A 20,900-nucleotide genomic window follows, 5' to 3' on the forward strand; every position below is an offset into this window, starting at 1 on the left:
TATAATATTTGTATTTATGTTTTTATGTAGCGCTTTGCGGATGAACATACACGTATTATAAAAGTGTAATTGTTTTAAATTCATTATTTTAGTGTCCTCGTAGATTTTTTTTAGTTAAAAGAGGATAGTAAAAGATAGTTTTAATGATTTTATTTTGTAAAATTTGGAGTGGCGCTAATTTATTTTTGTAAGCACTCCCCCATACTTCTATTAAATACATTAGGTGCGGCTTTACTAACGTGTTGTAGATGGTGTGGCGTAATTTATGAGGAATGCAAGAAGTAATATTACGCAGAGATCTAAGAAGTGCTGATAATTTATTTTTTAGGTGGTCGATGTGATGATTCCATTTTAGAGAGCTGTCGATTCGCAAACCTAGTAGATCGGGAGTCATTGACACAAAATTTCGAGTCATTTGTAACAGGATGGCGGTTCTACAGGGGTGTATTGATATACGCAATGACAGAAAGAAAAATGATGGTGTGAACGCTGGTACCGGCGGCTTAGTCGCGTGGGCGTTAGTCAAACTCGTCGGAAAAATAGCGAAAGTCAAACGATTTGTAACACAAAAATTTTAGAATTTACCGATAGCCCATAAAAAAGATGTAGACGGTAGTGTCATGCCATACTTTTCCGGTGTGACATAAATCCCGCCATACCGACGCGAATGCGTTGATTTAAAAAAAAAAACAATTCAACCATTGTATTGTGCAATTCAAATCGTATACTTTTATTTTCTTAATCATTTACTTTGTATCCTTTATCATTAGTCACTAAAATTTATTTTGTTAACTTGCCAAATATAATGTAACATGGAATTTGCAAGGGAAGGCACTGCCTTCTGAGACATAGGAATTACCTAGTTCAGAAGGCAGAGCAATATTGTAATGTTATATTTGAAGTTACTAATAAATTTTATTTTATTTATTATTTTATTGGTACCAGGCTAACTTTTGCACAGGTAACCATCGTCGTGCAGCCATTTACGAAAATCGCCATGCATCGCCATACTTTTCAGACGATTCTAAATGGTCGCCATACCGCCGAAATGATTTTGTTTAATTGAATGAAATGTTGAAATGAATGTTTAATTGAATGAATTTTGTTTACTATTTGTTCATTTGAGCATACATATTTTTCAAATAATGTACTAATACGGCTCAACTCCGACCGAATATCCTTCATATCATCATTACATCTGCAATCTTGTTCTAACGGTTGTTTCCGTTTTCTGTAAATAATTTAAGTATCAGTTGGCGTAGAACTCGTAGAAAACGAACTTAGCTTCGATAGATCGGGATGCGATCCACCGGCAGTACCCACTGCACCACTGCTAGTTAAACGTGTTGGCGATCTGCGTACACTCATATTTACTCCGCAATGGATAATTTGTGCAAGAATATGAGTCGTCATTTGTTTTTGACCTAAATATAACATTTTAATTATTTTATCAGATTGATATCAGAATCAGGGCAAAGGCGAACGCTACACGTCAATAAATATTATGATAATTATCTTGATATTTACTGATGTATCTTGGGAGGGATCACAGCACACCCTACACCATCAATACGTATCGCGTCAGTACTGAAACGTTCTTTGTATGAGCCAGACGTGATGACGGCAAGATAAATATTGCGATGTAGGTCCTGGGATCAGATCACAAGGAGTTCCAGAAATCCAGCGATATACAGGGTTAGTTCTCAATGACCGGCCAAATTTTCAGAAATGGTTCAGAATCGATAACATTTTAGAACTAATGAAAAAAAAAACTTATTCCTGTCCACCACTAAAAAGCGAACGTGTGGACATTACAAAAGCAACAATTCAGTTCAACAACCTAGATAGGTAGAAGTTAGCACACACATAAATTTGGCAATGCGCGCACGCACACAAGTGCATTGATTCTGGGGGTGTTTACGATTTAGGAAATTTTTAAGACATTTTCAAATGAATGCTATTATTTTTATTTAATTTTATTCGACAATAATGTTTCAAATGCACCTTTGGTTTAATATCTAGATCTTAATTTTAAGTTTTGGCTGGTCATTGAAAACTAACCCTGTATTGTGATCCGTCAATACACTACCCTACAGTCAATAAATATCGTAATCCGATAGTAAATATTGACGGATCACAATATGGATCTTACGTGTAGCTTTCGCCAAAGAGTTGCCCTGATTCAAGTGGTAGGTTGTTATTTGTAGGCTGCATACTACTTGAGAATTATCACCGTCACTGTATGACGAAAGGTTCGTCCAAATTAGTTTCACAACGTTTTCTATAAGTTTCAATTGAATTACGGTCGACTTCTTCAACTTCCATAAAACTCAGGAGATTTTTTGGTAGCCCTAATTTCATATCCCCATGTCAATGTCATGCAAGTGCATATAAATGGAACAGATCAACATACGACTTATGATTTGGTATATAAAACGGAGTCAAGAAGTATTTGAGCATTTCAAAATTTGAACCGTTACGAAGTCGAGTTCGTCTAGTCTAGGCGGATTTAGCAATGTACTATAATATGTTTGTGTAAGGAGCCAACAAATACTGTAGAGTTTACGAAAAATTAATCTATATATATATATATATATATATATATAAATACCAACTTGGGCACTAAGTTGATCCAGCCCGACTGCCGTGCATTCCTGACTCCACCTTTTCCCCCTTATTACTCTACTCCGGTTGCATAGATCTTGCCCGGAGTGGCAACGGCGCAAATATTTGAGCGATGTTGCCAAACGTATTCGTGGAGAAATTGATATACTCAACATTTTTATTGCTAAGATCTCGAACTGAATCGACTCCGTAACGGCCGAAATTCAGAAACCCATAAACACTTGTTGGCTCCGTTTTATATACCAAATCCAAAGTCGTATGTTGATCATTATCATTTATATTATCAAAATTACAGCTTTATTTGATCCGACAAAACGAAACTGTATATTAAGTAACGTAGATTAATTTTTATTTTATTAACATATTATAGTTAGGTAATGTTCCATACATTGCTAAATCCCCCTAGACTAGACGAACTCGACTCCGTAACGGTTCAAATTTTGAAATGCTCAAACGCTTCTTGACTCCGTTTTATATACCAAATCATAAGTCGTATGTTGATCTGTTCCATTTATATGCACTTGCATGACATTGACATGGGGATATGAAATTAGGGCTAGCAAAAAATCTCCTGAGTTTTATGGAAGTTGAAGAAGTCGACCGTAATTCAATTGAAACTTATAGAAAACGTTGTGAAACTAAAAATTCGGAACCCTAAAAAGATAGATATTTGGACGAACCTTTCGTCATACAGTGACGGTGATAATTCTCAAGTAGTATGCATCCTACAAATAACAATCTACCTCTTGAATCATCAGTAAATATCAAGATAATTATCATAATATTTATTGACGTGTAGCGTTCGCCTTTGCCCTGATTCTGATATCAATCTGATAAAATAATTAAAATGTTACATTTAGGTCAAACCAATGACGACTCATATTCCTGCACAAATTATCCATTACGGAGTAAATATGAGTGTAGGCAGATCGCCAACACGTTTAACCAGCAGTGGTGCAGTGGGTACTGCCGGTGGATCGCATCCCGATCTATCGAAGCTAAGTTCGTTTTCTACGAGTTCTACGCCAACTGATACTCAAATTACTTACGGAAAACGGAAACAACCGCTAGAACAAGATTGCAGATTTAGTGATGATATGAAGGATATTCGGTCGGAGTTAAGCCGTATTAGTACATTACTTGAAAAATATATATGCTCAAATGAACAAATAGTAAACAAAATTCATGAAAACATTTCTGAGGTAAAAACACAAATTACCGAAATTAAATCGTCCAACGAACAATCCTTGAATTTAATTCGCCAAAATACGAATCAAATCAATGAAATTAAGTCATCAGCATGTATGATAATTACTGAACAAAACATATTGAAGAGTACTATTCCCAATTAGAATCCCAGATAAACCAGGGTGAGAGTAAAATAAAATCACTGGAATTAAATCTTTAATCATAATAAACTTCATATAATTTAAAACTTAATCAAGGAACTACGGGACAGAAAGAGCCGCGAAAAAAATGTAATTTTTACTGGTTTCGTAAGAATCGACATCTTATAACTCAAAGGAGAGGAAATCTAAAGACAACTACGAAATTTTAAAAAAATTACCTCACTAATAAGTTCAGACCTACCGAAGCCAGTAAAAAAATATATAATTATAAATAACCTTAATTCAAACTGTAGTACAGGTCTTGATGGTATTACTACAAAAGCAATTAAATGCATCAAAGAACAAGTAGATAACTGCGTTAAAAACAACCGACTTCAAACTTGCACTTGCAACATTTACAAATACAGACAAAAATGCCCATAAAATAAAAACTACTGGGCCTATCCGAATAAAATTTTTATGGGACCAATTCGACACCATCCCGCATCGAACAAAAAAGAATCACGTAAATCGGTTCAGAACCGTCGGAGCAATCGGTGTACATACATAAAAAAAAAACATACCGGCCGAATTGATAACCTCCTCCTTTTTTTTGAAGTCGGTTAAAAATTAAATCATACATATTAAGCGACTGTTTTAACCAAGCCATAAGTCAAAGACGTTTTCCGGACTCGTTAAAAATAGCGAAGGTAACTCCTATCTATAATTCTATAAGAGTGGCTCAAAATTTGAACCTGGTAACTATAGGCCAATTTCGGTTTTGCCAGTATTGTCAAAAATATTGGAGAAGATTTTACACACGAGATTAGAAAAATATTTAGACTCATTTAATTTTATTTCAGTGCATCAATACGGATTTAAGCCAAAAAATAACACTCTGTCAGCGACTATGGACCTAACTATTAAAATAAAACAGAACATTGACGCAAACAATATAGTTTTGGGAGTGTTTATTGACCTACAAAAGCCCTTTGATACCGTTTCTCACGAACTTTTAATAAAGAAATTAGCATCCATTAACATTAATGGTTAAGCACTAGATATGCTGAAATCATATTTAAAAAATCGATCACGAATAGTTAAAATAGATAACCATGATAGCATTCCCTTACCAAATACATGTGGCATACCACAAAGTTCGATTCTAGGCCCATTGCTTTTTTTAATTTATATTAATAATTTCCAAGATTTAAAGCTAAATGGTCACCTAACACTTTATGCGGATGACACCTGTCTGTTTTATTTTGGTCCCTCTATACATGACATGATAGCGCAAGCACAAAATGATTTAAATAAATTAAATAAATAAATTCAATCTACTAAAAATAAATATATCTAAATTCAAAGCTCATAACAAAATTATTCCACCACACGCTCCACTTAAAATTAACGGTGTTGTATTAGAACATAAAACCCACGACAAATGCCTAGGTTTGCGAAACGACAGCTCTCTGAAATGGAATTATCACATCGACCACTTAAAAAATAAATTATCAGCACTTCCTAGATCTCTGCATAATATTACTTCTTGCATTCCTCATAAATTACGCCACACCATCTAAAACACGTTAGTAACCTAATGCATTTAATAGAAGTATGGGGGAGTGCTTACAAAAATAAATTAGCGCCACCCCAAATTTTACAAAATAAAATCATTAAAACTATCTTTAACTATCCTTTTTTAACTTCTACAAATAAAATCTACGACGACACTAAAATAATGAATTTAAAACAATTATACTTTTATAATACGTGTATGTTCATCCGCAAAGCGCTACATAAAAACATAAATTCAAATATCATAATCTCAACATAAAATCGCCACTTTCCTAATAGACGAGCTAGCTATCTTGCCCTCCCGAAGATCCGAACAAATTATGTAAGGCGAACGGCAACATACGTTTCTATAACGGGAATAAATGTCTTTAAACCTTCAAATGGCTAAGGCCGCAAGCGACCAATGGCTGAGCTCGGTGGGCTCTGATTGGCTCATTTGAATCGGATCAACAAGAGCTAAAACGCAAAAAAGGTGGATTTGTATAAAAAGCACGTAATTATTATTATTACTGATGGTGACACTTGTGGCTCCGTTCGGATCCACATACGGACGGTGGTGTGTCAATGGATCCACAAATACCAACCGGATCAACAAGTGAAAACGGATCAAATAATTACTAACTATATGGCACGTTTGATCAACATAGTGCCCGTGGAGATATCTATATATTTATAAATAGAGATTCCGAACCTCCTCTTCCTTGAGGGTCTCAGGGCGGGAGTTAGGAATAAAAATAATAAACCGAGCTACAGCTCGAGTAGAAAAGTTTTTTCAAAACCATGATATATATATATATATATATATATATATAATTAATCATACATAACCATTAATGTAAAATGAACACAGCGTTAAGCGCATGTTACACTTCTAATCACTACATAGTATAAAACAAAGTCGCTTTCTCTGTTCCTATGTCCTTATGTATACTTAAAATTTAAGTAGTTTTAAATATTTAATATTTAAAACTACTTAAATTTAAGTAGTTTTAAATATTTAATATTTAAAACTACTTAAATTTTGATGCGGATTTTGATGCGGTTTTTTTCTAATAGATAGTGATTCAAGAGGAAGGTTTTAGTGTATAATTTATTAGGTTGTAGACAAAGAGGGCGAAGCCGCGGGCAGTAAACTAGTAGTATTATAAATGCGGAAGTGTTTAACATCATAACTTCAAGACTACAATTCAGAAAACTGGAAAGCTGACAAAACCCCTTCCGAACTCAGTGTTTCCGCAAATAAAACAAATCTCCAAAACGCTTCCGCATAAAAAAAGTAACCAATAAAAGTCCCATGTAATCAAAATTCGCTTGAAATCCGCACTATTTATTTAGAAAGCCGGCAAAGCGCTGCGTCAAACAAGACTGTTTCCCGCTGGAAGCAGGCCAATGTAAACGCGCCAATACTTTTACAGTTATAAGGAAAATGATAATGGAAACTGTTATCTTGCTTTAGGCAGTGGAAAGTACGCTGCAGCCGTGACGCACGACCCGGGGTAACTAGTAAAAAATAATCTATCTAACCTTGCTGAAACCAGAAATCGGGAATTTTGTTTGCTGACGACCGACATGGTAAATGTTAGATTCAATTCTGCGTTTCAATAATGTAATCGATGCCATTTTTTATATAATTACTGTTCTTTATTATTTAATTTTTGTTCCAACTACAGGTTGTGTGGCCTTCAATGAGGGTTAAAACCAAAGCACAACAAGCTGAATTAAGGGCGGGCGGGCTACATAAGGACTTGAAGCAGGCTACCAACAGACGACACATGTAATCAACTTTTACTAGGTTGGGCATATAGTTCAATCCTCGGTAAAATTGTATTCCTTTTATAACATACTAGCGGTCCGCCCCGGCTTCGCCCGTGGTACATTTTTACGTTTTCTCTCCATAAGAACCATCCTCGTACTTCAAGAAATGTAATAAAAAAAGAAATAACGAAATCGGTTCAGTTGTTCTCGAGTTATGCGCTTACCAACACATTTTGCGATTCATTTTTATGTTATAGATTAAACAACTATTTCAAAAATGTGTTCTAATTGCTGCTATTTTGCCGTGTTACAGGTGAATTTTTTCTGTATCATTGTGTAATAGATACTTATTGAAAAAGCTAAAGATGTTTAATGCATATGCTCGAATCCTTTGAACTGTAAACTATTGCTATAAGGTTTTACTTCAGGTTTAACTTTAATTCGTCCCATAAGTTTAAATAAAACAAAATTCATAATATGTAGTTACTTACTATGATAATTTTTCATCAAAATATCCGGGACTAAAAAGTCCATTGGGTTTTTGTACCAAAAACCACAAAATTCTCGTTCGATAAGTGGGTTCGGAAAGAATCGAACTCAAAATTTTACAGGATAATTATTATAATTATATTTCCTTATATTATGATTCAATATTATTTTTCCAATATATTCTTCGTGATTATTATCGCAAAATATTTTTAACCGACTTCAAAAAAAAGGAGGAGGTTATCAATTCGGCCGGTATATTTTTTTTTTTTTTTTTTTTTATGTATGTACACCGATTACTCCGAGGTTTCTGAACCGATTTACGTGATTCTTTTTTTGTTCGATGCGGGATGGTGTCGAATTGGTCCCATAAAAATTTTATTCCGCTAGGCCTAGTAGTTTTTATTTTATGAGCATTTTTGTCTGTACTCGATGACTTAATTTCAATGTAGCAAGTAACTTTGATTCACTTCCCGGTAACCGATTGAGCTGAAATTTTGTATACGAATGTAAATTGGATAGCGATGAAACATTATCATGACATGGAGCTGATCTGATGATGGAATCGGAAGGTGGCCATAGGAACTCAGTAATATATTGACTCAACTTTATCGAGTTTGGGCTCGTTTGATTCGTGTTGAAAAATACACTAAAAAGTATTAAATAAAAATAACTGCGTTAAAAACAACCGACTTCAAAAACGGAAAAGTAAGAAATAAAAAAGATTTGATATTATTAATTACTTAGTATTAAGCCCATGCACCGACATCAAACCTTTTTAGTAAATAGCACATAAAAATAATATGTAGTAATTAATAATATCAAATCTTTTCCGTTTTTGAAGTCGGTTGTTTTTAACGCAGTTATTTTTATTTAATACTTTTTAGTGTATTTTTCAACACGAATCAAACGAGCCCAAACTCGATAAAGTTGAGTCAATATATTACTGAGTTCCTATGGCCACCTTCCGATTCCATCATCAGATCAGCTCCATGTCATGATAATGTTTCATCGCTATCCAATTTACATTCGTATACAAAATTTCAGCTCAATCGGTTACCGGGAAGTGAATCAAAGTTACTTGCTACATTGAAATTAAGTCATCGAGTACAGACAAAAATGCTCATAAAATAAAAACTACTAGGCCTAGCGGAATAAAATTTTTATGGGACCAATTCGACACCATCCCGCATCGAACAAAAAAAGAATCACGTAAATCGGTTCAGAAACCTCGGAGTAATCGGTGTACATACATAAAAAAAAAAAAAAAAAAAATATACCGGCCGAATTGATAACCTCCTCCTTTTTTTTGAAGTCGGTTAAAAAGTAAGAAATAAAAAAGATTTGATATTATTAATTACTTAGTATTAAGCCCATGCACCGACATCAAACCTTTTTAGTAAATAGCACATAAAAATAATATGTATCTTACTTTTCCGTTTTTGAAGTCGGTTGTTTTTAACGCAGTTATTTTTATCATTTTGTATGAATTATAACCAGGAAATAAATTTTGTTCAACTAAACTGTAGAAGGGTATTGTGTATCATATAATATTATACACTAAGATTATACATAATATAATTTATAATTTACTAGCTTTCCACCCGCAGCTTCGCCCACGCAGTCAAAGAAAAACCCGCATAGTTCCCGTTCCCGTGGGATTTCCGGGGTAATTCCTATGCTATTTCCCGGGGTAAAAAGAAGCCTATGTCCTTTTTTTGGTATCAAAATATCTCTATACCAAATTTCATGCAAATTGGTTCAATAGTTAAGGCGTGATTGAGTAACAGACAGACAGACAGAGTTTCTTTCGTATTTATAATATTATGGTATGGATTTTGTAAATTCAATCAACGGGAAAATCCGGCTACAAATATCGAAAAATCAGATCATGTGTGTGAGGCATTAAATTTATCAGCTTTGACTCACAAAAGAACTAAAGTATTTTAAAAACTCTATTATTAGCCTGACCTACATGATACATCTGACTCAACAGTTTTCCCTCGTTTCTAAACAAAACATTGCAAATGTAACACACATTTAATTAAAACTACAACTAGGTACGTGTACGTTTTGAACGCTCATGGTTCAGCTGTAAAGGTCACTAACTTCAGTGAAATATAATTGAGAGTGTAAAACCTGACGAGCACACGAAAAAGTTTAATAATATAACCAAAAATTGTAGCAATTGTTAAAAGTATAAATAAAAACATTTCCATTTTCCACCTCTCAACATGTCTTCTTTCTGCGACTGGAGTAGTCTATATCAGTCTTCTAGATCCAAATTTTTGTATGCTTAAGTGCAGCCTTTTGAAAAAGGTATTTATTATGCCCATGTAATAACCTTGACAGTCTTCCGGAGTTAGGAAGTTGGTGGTATTAGAACACCCCTGTCTCTGTCAGTCAGTAGGAAGTAGGAATATTATTACAGGATCTACAAATCTAAGCATAAAAGAACTGCTTTCTTTTCACCCAAAATTTATTTGAAGTTTTTTTCGGTGTGGCATGCCATTAAAATTAATGTATTTTCTTTCTTTATTTCCGACTATACCTGTTAAATATATGTATTTAGTTGTTTCTCTTGTAAATCCCCAGCAAGCTTTTATTACCAAGCACCAATAGGTACTCTATAAAGCAATGAATGTGTTGTTATCTTTGCCATGCTCTAGGCCAACATAAAATAAGACTTAACCAAACCGCTCTTAGATTTACGATGTTATGTCTGTTTCAGACGAGATGCGTTACTGCTGCGTTATTGTTTACAACAAGATAATATTATTTGAATAAAAGATAAAATTAATGTAAGCTGAAACACTTTTACCAACTCGCTCCAATTTGGATTACCACAAAGACTGCGCCCAAATGGTCCCGAGATAAAAAAAAAATGTTGCTTGGTAACGTTGTAGGCATGTTACTTACTAATGCTTTAAGAATTTTCATAATCGATAGATTCTTTAGTTCAATTGTTACATACAAAAATGAAAATCCTTCCTCTTTATAGCATGAGTGAAAAATAGTGTAGATTAGCGTTAATTATAACATTAATCTGACATAAATGGTCAATTAATAATAATGAAGATTAAACGCAGTGTGTGTAAAACCGCCCTTATTCATAACTCGTAAAATTTTATAGATGATTGTTAATGTTGTCATAAAGTCATAAACGCATCGCTGTCAGGGCTTATGTTTAAAAGCATCAGAAGTGCATTGAACCCGACAGCAGATGCAATTAATATTTAATATCCCTTGCATGATCCTTCTGAATCATTAAAAACGTCTTAATACGTGTTATTTGTCCATTTTATAGCTCTAACAGTACCTAAATGGAGAATTGCAATGTTATAGTGTTAAGGCTATGTAATAATAAAATATAAATAGAAAAAAAATACAGGAAGATAAGTAGGTAACTTAAGGCCTGTACCTCTAGCATAATCATGTCGCTTAGTTAAATCATTGATAAATCTTTTACAAACTTTTCTGTTAACACCACAGAATGTGACAAAAATCTTTCAATAATTTTAGACCATTGAAATTTGAAATGTTACCTACATTTTTTAGGCCTATCCTGGCGTTTTTTAGAGGACGCAATTTTATTTTTTTGATTTGTAGGGAGGTGCAACAATTTTTTTTATCAGGTAAATAGTTTAAGAGATATATACAAAAAAACCATTTCAACCGCTATTTTCAAGATGGCGGCCGTGGGACAAAAGTGGCGACCTCACAAACACATCAAAAAATATAATTGCGTCCTCTAAAAACGCAGCCCCAAATGTAACTTTTCAATGGACTATTTGAGCTGCCTATTTAAGTATCTACAGCTACTTATATGTAGTTGCAGCTGACCCGACAAAGGTTGTTCTGCCAGGATAGCGTTATTATATTAGGGATATAAAACATAGTTTACGACCTATCCTCAAAGCTATCGAGTATAAACCAAAAATATCATAAAATCGGTCAATACGCTTCGGAAGTTTGTTTACAAACACATGATAGAGACCTGATAAATAGAGAAACGTCGAATATTTAGGTATTCATAAAAAGAGCATCTGTGAATATATTTTGTTAAAAGTAGATCGGTATCGTCATGAATAATATCTGATGATATGATATGAATCATGGAGTATATAATTACACTTCTCTGGACATAAATGGTTTTGTATGAGAAAAGGTGAATCACAAACTCAAATTGGCGTTTTATGTGGCGCCACAAGCGGTTATTCGTGAGACTAAAATAAACACGTGTACCAATAAATTACGTTATTTTGGCTATTTATATTACACTAGCTTTCCGCCCGCGGCTTCTCCCGCTTTGTATGGAACCTAATTAATTAGTATATACTAAAATATTTTTCTTAAATCACTGTATCTATTAAAAAAACGCATCAGAATCGGTTAAGGAGTTTTAAATATTTAAGCATAGGTACATAGGGGCATAGGGACTGAAAAAGCGACATTGTTTTATTACTTATGAAAAATTAGCCATTATGAGAGCGAATCCCGAGCAATAAATAATAAAAATAATAAATAATATCTATCTATATAGATACTAATTACGAACACGCCGTTTATCCTCAGAAAAATACATCGTCAATCATACAATATTTTCCTCTAATGGAAATCGTACCCTATACGCAAATTCTTCAATCTGTGACGCAGTATAACAATCACAACAACAAACAATATATCATATTAATCAATAAAAACAATTGCATCATTTAACAATCGATGCGTAGAATGTAAGTGCATGAACAACTAAATAAGTAAATAATGATAATATGTTACTTGTAAGGAATTCATTACGTGACTAATGCTGTGGTCACAACAAACCATAGATTTCAATAAGTTCACACTATTTCATGGTTCTATTAATTTGGTGGATGTAACAAGAAAAACAATCTCTCTCATTTTTTTATTCTTTGGTCAGTGATATAACATTTAAATTTGTTTTTTATTAGGTATATCGTACCGGTGCGTACCTAGTTAAGTAGCATGTAATCTATACTAATATTATAAAGCTGAAGAGTTTGTTTGTTTGTTTGAACGCGCTAATCTTGGGAACTACTGGTCTGATTTGAAAAATTCTTTCGGTGTTAGATAGCCCATATATCGAGGAAGGCTATAATATATCATCCGCGGGGAACAGCTAGTTATTAATAAGGATGATGAAGTAAATATTTATTGATTTACACCGAATAAAAATGAATATTTATGTTAAAATATATTATTCATCAGATGTTTACACTAAAAATATTACTCAATGGGAAAGCCAAGCGCTGGAATGCAACTATTCTTTATCTATCCCATTTTGTTGCTATTATTCATTTCAAAATTCCGTAACCGTCAGTCATAGGTGAACATGTGGAGGGATCATGGAGGGATACGAAAATTCAACTCTAAATTCTTTTTATTTAAATCAACTAGATTTGATTGCTGATTGATAGATTTGTTTTAAGCACTTTTGAATCGTAAAAATACAGAAAAACAATAAATTGCCACAGCTTCGAAGTAGTCAGGCAGAGAAAAGATGCGGAAATTCTTTGTTTACTTCTTTGAAATCTTGAAATTTTAATGATATGATTGATATTTGAAATGCAGTAGGTAATTCAGTTACATTGTTATCTACAAAAATAAATATTTTCTCTCTGGCGCTTTGTAATATTAATTAAAATTAAATTAATATCACTATTGTCAGATAGGTACATCGACCATAATATTTACCCTGTAACGTACCTAGTATTTAGTAATCTGTGATATTACTAACTTCTCTAACCTTCATTGGTTGGTGTGCACTCAGCATTACTCATCTGTTCAAATCGGTTGTCCAGGGAAAACCGCATAACTCACAGTGAATATAATACATTTAGGTATAGATATAGTGATGAACTGAGTTCTTAGAATATTATCTTTTTTTGTATATATTTGACCCGTGTTCGTAGAAATGAATCAAGATAACCCTCTGTGTTTCGGACATAACCTTACTGGTGTTATAAAAATGTTGGACAAATTATTATTTATTGCTAAGATTTATTGTAGCATGGCGATAGAACCGATGGCCGTTGGGGCAGAAAGGTTCTGGAATGGAGGCCACGAACTGGACGACGAGGCGTGGGACGACCTCCCACAAGATGGACGGACGACCTGGTCCGAGTGGCAGGGAGCCGCTGGATGCAGGCCGCCGGTGACCGGTCGTACTGGAAATCCTTGAGGGAGGCCTTTGTCCAGCAGTGGACGTCCCACGGCTGAAAACGACGACGACGACGATAGAATAGATAATGATGATTAAAATTAAATTAAAATTTGAAATATTAACGTGATGACGTAGCATGGGACTGATGTGCTAGGAAGAATTTATTAAAATTACATTATTTTATATTTATATAATAAAAATATTTCGAGGTGTTATTACTATTATAGTGGGTACACTAATTTAAATGGATGCTGCCATTTCTATTTACCTACAACTTAAGCATGCTGTTCACACATTTGCGGTTGGAAATAAGTACAAGTAGGTACTTAATTTCTTACGTAAATAAATGACGATTTGCATTGGAAGCCCGAAAACTACGCGTCATATTTTTATTTACGTAACTTTCTGAATTCACAAGTTTAATTTCATCAAACTTAACGAGCATTACACAATAGGTATGTACATATTATAATCTATACTATTTTATGTCTTTAATAATCACATATACTAGAAAAACATTACTGCTCTGGTGATATTCTTAGATAATAACGTACATATTATTTTCAATTTGAATTTATTAGGCGCCAACTTGGGCGCCAATTTGTCTGCAACTCGCCATTTTTGGTTTTTTATCTGTAAACGTTATCGATTTATAAAATAGAGTTAGGCGTTTCTAATAAATAACTAGGAGTTTACCTTGGCTTCTTATGTGAAAAATTAAAAAAAATACCTGTTGATTTGGATTGTTGAACGGCGACGGAAGTAGGTAAGGTACCTAAGGCGAAATATGCGAGAACCAAGTTTGAAACTTTTCCTTCTATTCTCGAAAATGTTTCCAATATTCATAAATTATCTCTATTTTTATAAAAATAAAAATTATAGGTAGGTACGTACATTGTTTTGTAGTTAGCAGATACCTACCTAATTTAGAAGGTTTTTAAAAGTCCTCTATAAAAACACGATAATACGTGAAATACCCAGTCAAATCATACGTAAAGGGGACATTCTTATTCCAAAGAGATAACAAAAAAATATATGAATACCAAGAATTCATAAAGATTACAATGTTTTATTGTTATAAATTATAATTAAAATGCAATTATCTAAGTATAATATTATAATAAACAAATGAATTTCCTTATCTATACATATAATAAATCTGTAGAAGGGTCAATTCTGTACATTGAAAATATTGAAAAAATAAATAGCAGGGGGTGTTAGGTACTGGATCGATACCAAACCCAAATATGTGATTAAAAAAAATTTTGTCTGTCTGTCTGTATGTGAAGACATCACGTGAAAACTAACGGTTCGATTTCGATGAAACTTGGTATAATTATACCTTATTATCCTGGGCGTAAAATAGGATAATTTTTATCCTGGAAAAATACGTAGAAAAAAAATAAATCTTAATTTTTCAGTTTTATCCATCGACGTTGTTCTGTAGAACCACGAACACACGTTGCGTATTATTATAGGCCTAGCCGTATTTGGGTCCAATAGATATTTATAAGATGTCATTGTCAGAGTTACTCAAAATGGAAAAATAAACCATCCACGCGAAGACCGACATCCGCGCGGACGGAGTCGCGGGCGGAAGCTAGTATATATAATATAACCTGTGAATATAACTGTTGATCGATTTTAATTTTTACTAATAATCAAATGTGATAACTAATTACAAATCCTTGTTATTTGTCTACTAGGTACCTATATAGGATTTATCTTTGGGAAATAAGTACAAAAACCCATTGTTTAGGTCAAGTTAAGGTATTTTTATTAGCAGCGTATTATTAATTTATATAATATATTAATTTCAATATTCTTAATTTCAACTAAAAAATCAATTTATTTTTGCTTGACTCTCGACTTTGTGTTTACTAATCCAAGTTTTCCAATCGTATCGATACCACACATAGATACCTATACATAGAATTATTTCGTAACTTATTCTTTGCCACTGCTAGGTAAAATTTATTATTATTTTTTTTTTGAGGTATAAAAATGCCTATCCTGTCAATTTGTATACTATTTATGTTCAGGTCTTACGATACGTGGATAATATGGATAAGGTAACATGGGAGCCAACCAGTCGTTTCCCGTAACAATAAAAGAAAATTGTCGCTCGTTACATTCAGAAAAATTAGTGTCGGACCTTTATGCCACCATGAAAGGGATTGCAGAAGAGGAAATATTTCAAGCTTACAAAAATAAAACCTTTTAAATTGGAGAAAATTCCATACTATACAAATGCCTACTATGTTCCCTTGAGTATAATATTATGTCAGTTGAACAATTTGCGCCCACGATCGTTGTTAGGAATTTTCCTTTTTATAATAGGTAGGATGGTATATTCCGTGTAGATAAATGTAATTACTTATAACTTTCTTTGTATTCCTCCTAAAGTTGTAATACGAATAGAAAAAAGAAATATGTAGTACCTAGGTACCTTTCTATATTTTTCGCAAAATTTGCATGACAATAAAATAGTAAGCAGGCAGTTATATAACTTTAATACCTACTCTACATTTCTTAATATAGAGTAGGTGTGCAGTTGTGGTTAGGAATAACTATTTTAGATTTAGTTTCAAATAATTATCATATATCCACGTTTGCGGATTGATATTTGTTTTCCGAGAATTATTAGTTATTAGCACATATCTATTACAAACAACATTTTTGGAAATACCCTGCTATCCGGATTAATCTATTTAAATTAATTTACTACTGATACCTAGAACATTTCCATAAAAATATTAATGATAATTTTAAGTTTTTAGTAAGTATGTATTTAGTTGCTTTGTGAATTTTCATTTCCTTTTTTTGCACCAATTTTTTTTAACATAACAAAGTATGTTATGTACTTTACTATAATACAGTATACATACACACAGCATATCCAGTTATATTTCAAATAATATTGGTCTGTCAGATGACAGGCAACATGGCCGCCGGCCAAGAGTGTGTTGGCGTTGCAATATCTCACCTTTTCCTTTGGGTGCCAAGTCCTGACACGAAACACGCCTTTTACGAATTAAAACCTGGGATAGAATAAAGTAATTTTTAAATAGATAACTGCTATTAGTATTAAAAGCTTTTAATTTAAGTTAAGCTGAAAAGCATAGCGTAAATAAAGCAAATCATATAATAAAGCGGGTCCTCCTGACACGGGTTTATCGAATTTATCTAAGCTTACAAGGAGTTCCCATCAATTACTGTGTTTAAAAAAAAATCCCTTATATGCCTAGTAGGTAATAAATTATCATACCTATGTAGGCTACATGCCTCTCTACTAATAACAACCAAATCGAATCTGTTAATATAAAATATCATGTTTAATAACAAGACTATACACAAACATTACGAAAAGCCCATTTATTCTCCAATGTCACGTCCATTCAAACACCGACAAAACATAATCTTCCATATCCATTTCACATTTGTAACAAGAAAACAAAGGTCCAGATGTTTGTATTGTGTAATTGCGTTGCGAAAATTATTTACATATGCTACATCCGGGTTTCCCTGCCGGGAAAACCATCAGTAGACTAACTGCGCCGCAATGCCCATTAAAGCAGCTTACAAAACAAATAAGTATTAGTAGTAGTAACACATTAATTAAATATGTTTGGGTTTTTTCATATTGTTTTGTATATTTGCAAACGCATTATTAATCTACAAATTACAATTAGCTTGTTAAGTTTTAGTCAATTAGAGTTGAGACTTAAGAGCTATGTTTAATATTCTCAAAATTCCCTATACACAAAGTATATCGACATTAATTGATAAAATTCCTTTTTTTAAACTGCGAGGCACAGCTATAATTATACGCAGGATATCATTATCAAAAGTAACGTCTATACTCTGTACCAAGCACCTGAAACGATTCATTTAATTTCAATAAAATGGTATGCAGTTAGATAGGATTTATTTATTTAGGTATATAAAAAAATAAAAATATCTTTATTGAGTACAAAAATTAATACAGTACAATTATTACAGTGTGGCTTTGTCTTCCTATAGCTACGAAAATCCTGTGTTAGGGAAGACAGTCAATCTATAATGTTGAATTTTGCTGATTGCTTCTGAAAATGTTTTGTTACCTTAATAAAATAATAACGTAATTCTGAGATAGCAAACATTACATTAATAGGTACTATTAACCTACCACCGAATACCTAAATAAACTTGTATTGGACGTCGATTAAAACCACTATAATAAGCACAATCCATCTTCAACCTAAAATTAGACAGACAGGTCATTGACATAAATTTCCCAAAAAATACCCAAGTACCTAACTAAATAAAGTTCGTTGCACTAAAAGAAATGATATTAACACGTTTTTCCCGCTCTCGCGTCATAATATTCGTCGGTTTTTACGCAATATAATATGGAATTCGTTTATTCCAGTCCTGCATTGGATTCTGCAAAGCATTGCTGATGCCTCATGGGTTTTGTAGCAAGATTCCAGCGGATGGATTAATCATAATATTGGCGTTAGTCATTTTTTGTTATGACAAAAATGTTGGGAGATCCTAATAGCACAGAATACATAAAAGTAGCTAAACGCTACTAATATGTAAACTTACCTACTATAATAAAGCTGAAGACTTTGTGTAATACTTTACCTACTATCATAAAGCTGAAGACTTTGTGTTTGCTTGAACGTGCTAATCGCAGGAACCGACTGTCCAATTTGAAAAATTATTTCACTCTTAGATAGGTAGTTCATTTATCGCGCAAGTCTTTAGGTGTATAATGTATATCATCACGCTCCAATAGAAGCGCACTCGGCACTGCGGAACAATTCGGGTAAAACCACTGGGCACAACCAGGATATTATATAGGTACATATTATCACGGTACTATGTAATGTTATGAACATAAATTATTACAATACATAATATTATTATGGGATTATTTCCCCTTCATAACTATTTGTTTGTTGTTATTAATTGTTGTAGGTATCATTCTATTTTAACCAAGTTGTAAACACTTGAAATTAATACTTGAAAAAAATTAGTTGCATATTTTTTAAGCTAATAGATATGCAGATTTATCATTACACTATTTTCTACAATAGAAGCTTTGCTTTACGAAGAAGTAGATGGCGCTGTATACATCATTAATTTATAATAATAATTATTATAGGTATTATTACTTTTTTGGTCTTTCACACCAAAAAAGTTTCACTAAAGATATGGGTAGAAGCAAGGGTAGAAGCTACTTACTACTTATCAAACTGATTGGTATGGCCATAAAATAAAATAAATAAATCCTTTATTTGCATTAAATAAAATAAAAAAATTGCATGATGTTCACCTTATCAAGGCAATCTGTTAATTACTGACTAGTGTATAAAATAGTTTTGTTGAATTAATTGTCAATAAAATAACTTTCATCAAAATCAATCATCATTTATTAATATTGGTATAGTTAGAAAAATATTTACAATCCAAAAAAATCACAACCTATCAAAATTTCTATACAAAATACAACTTGCACTTTCAATATTGTTTAAACTATCATTCAAAGACTTAAAGATAATCATAAAATCTAAGTTATTTGTTTTAAGATACCCTGCCTAATTAGTGTTTGACATTCAGACGTCGGCAAGAAATGCCTGCTGTTCTTTTTCAACAGAATAACATCACCATCTTCCAATTCCAATTTACCATAATCTGCAACACAGAGTACTTCTATATAGAGAGATTTAGGAGGCCGCAAGTTCTCTGTGAGGTCTATACCGCTATAACCTATATCTTGTCCCAAGGATCTCATATAAGTTGCTAAATTTGTTGAATATTTGGAAAACCACTCATATTCACTATCTGACAATAGTTCCCTGATGTCTGGTGGTAGAACTGACCCAAATTCCCACCTCAATGTCTTGATTTTGTTCATTCGGTCATACAAATAGGCTAGCAAGCATCTTTTATTGCGTTCTAGCGCTGAATGCCGAACTTGCACTGTTGTCCATAGTGATTTGTTTTCTGTTGTTGCATTGCTGGAATTAGATTGAAGGATTTAATAATAACGACATTTAAGAATTTGCCTCGATATTCTGACTATGAAAAAATATCAATCTACCTACAAAAAAATAACAATTAAATTCATCTTGTGATGTTACAAACAACAAGGGAATAATGACAATTTTTACTTACTATTATTTTAATAATTTCATTAACAATTAATTAATTATATTAACAGTTAATAATTATGAATTATGAATAATTATGAACACGTCTTCAGATTCAATAAAAATAACATTGTTGGATACTTACGCATCATTCATGTTCAGTTTGAATAAAACATGCATTTCTTCTATGATTTGCCGTATTTTTTCGTCCTGTAAAAGAAAATTTTGAAAAACTCTAAATTTTTAGACCCCCAATTTAATGGTTTTACTAAAAACAAATCAATAATTCTTACATTGTACTGGTCTAGTGTCTCCCGATTTCTATCTGATTCTTTTAACAGTTCTATAACTTTTTCACCAAACATTTTAAATTAATTTACTTTAATAGAAAATGCCTTAATAGTAATTAGGGTATAAATAAAAGTTATAATTGTTTTAATGCATAAAAATCATTTATATCTCTAAAATAAACCATTATTTATCAAGCAAATATTTCAAACAGAAACAACGAAAAATGAAAATAAACTTTAAAATGTCAGACGTCAAAAACCAAGTGTCAATGTGGCATGGCGGTAGTTGCCATAGTGCTTTTCAAGAAAAAAAACTTGAAATCACCTATGCCTTGGAATGAACACCAGATGATCAAAATATTATGCAAATAATAATTATTATTATGATTACCTATCTACGACACTGCTTTTTTCTCATAAAAGATCAAACTCTATAATACATATGATATCTAAAGCTATATATTTAAAATACTCTGGAATACTTAAAATCATGTAATTGTATTCAAATAAT

At 32.6% G+C, this 20,900-nt stretch overlaps 1 protein-coding gene across 1 annotated transcript; it reads right to left on the bottom strand.

Moving 5' to 3' along the window:
* Positions 1-19,386: 19,386 nt before the first annotated feature.
* On the bottom strand, positions 19,387-20,606 carry LOC123693739 (DNA replication complex GINS protein PSF1-like). Its single transcript, XM_045638940.1, has 3 exons — positions 20,393-20,606; positions 20,245-20,309; positions 19,387-19,967 (listed from the first exon to the last, which is right to left on the bottom strand). Exons 1-3 carry the CDS (start codon positions 20,462-20,464, stop codon positions 19,517-19,519), a joined length of 588 nt encoding a protein of 195 aa, XP_045494896.1. The 5' UTR covers positions 20,465-20,606; the 3' UTR covers positions 19,387-19,516.
* Positions 20,607-20,900: the final 294 nt, after the last annotated feature.

The sequence above is a fragment of the Colias croceus genome, chromosome 8 (assembly GCF_905220415.1).
Source record: "Colias croceus chromosome 8, ilColCroc2.1".
NCBI classification, from domain to species: Eukaryota; Metazoa; Arthropoda; class Insecta; order Lepidoptera; family Pieridae; genus Colias; species Colias croceus.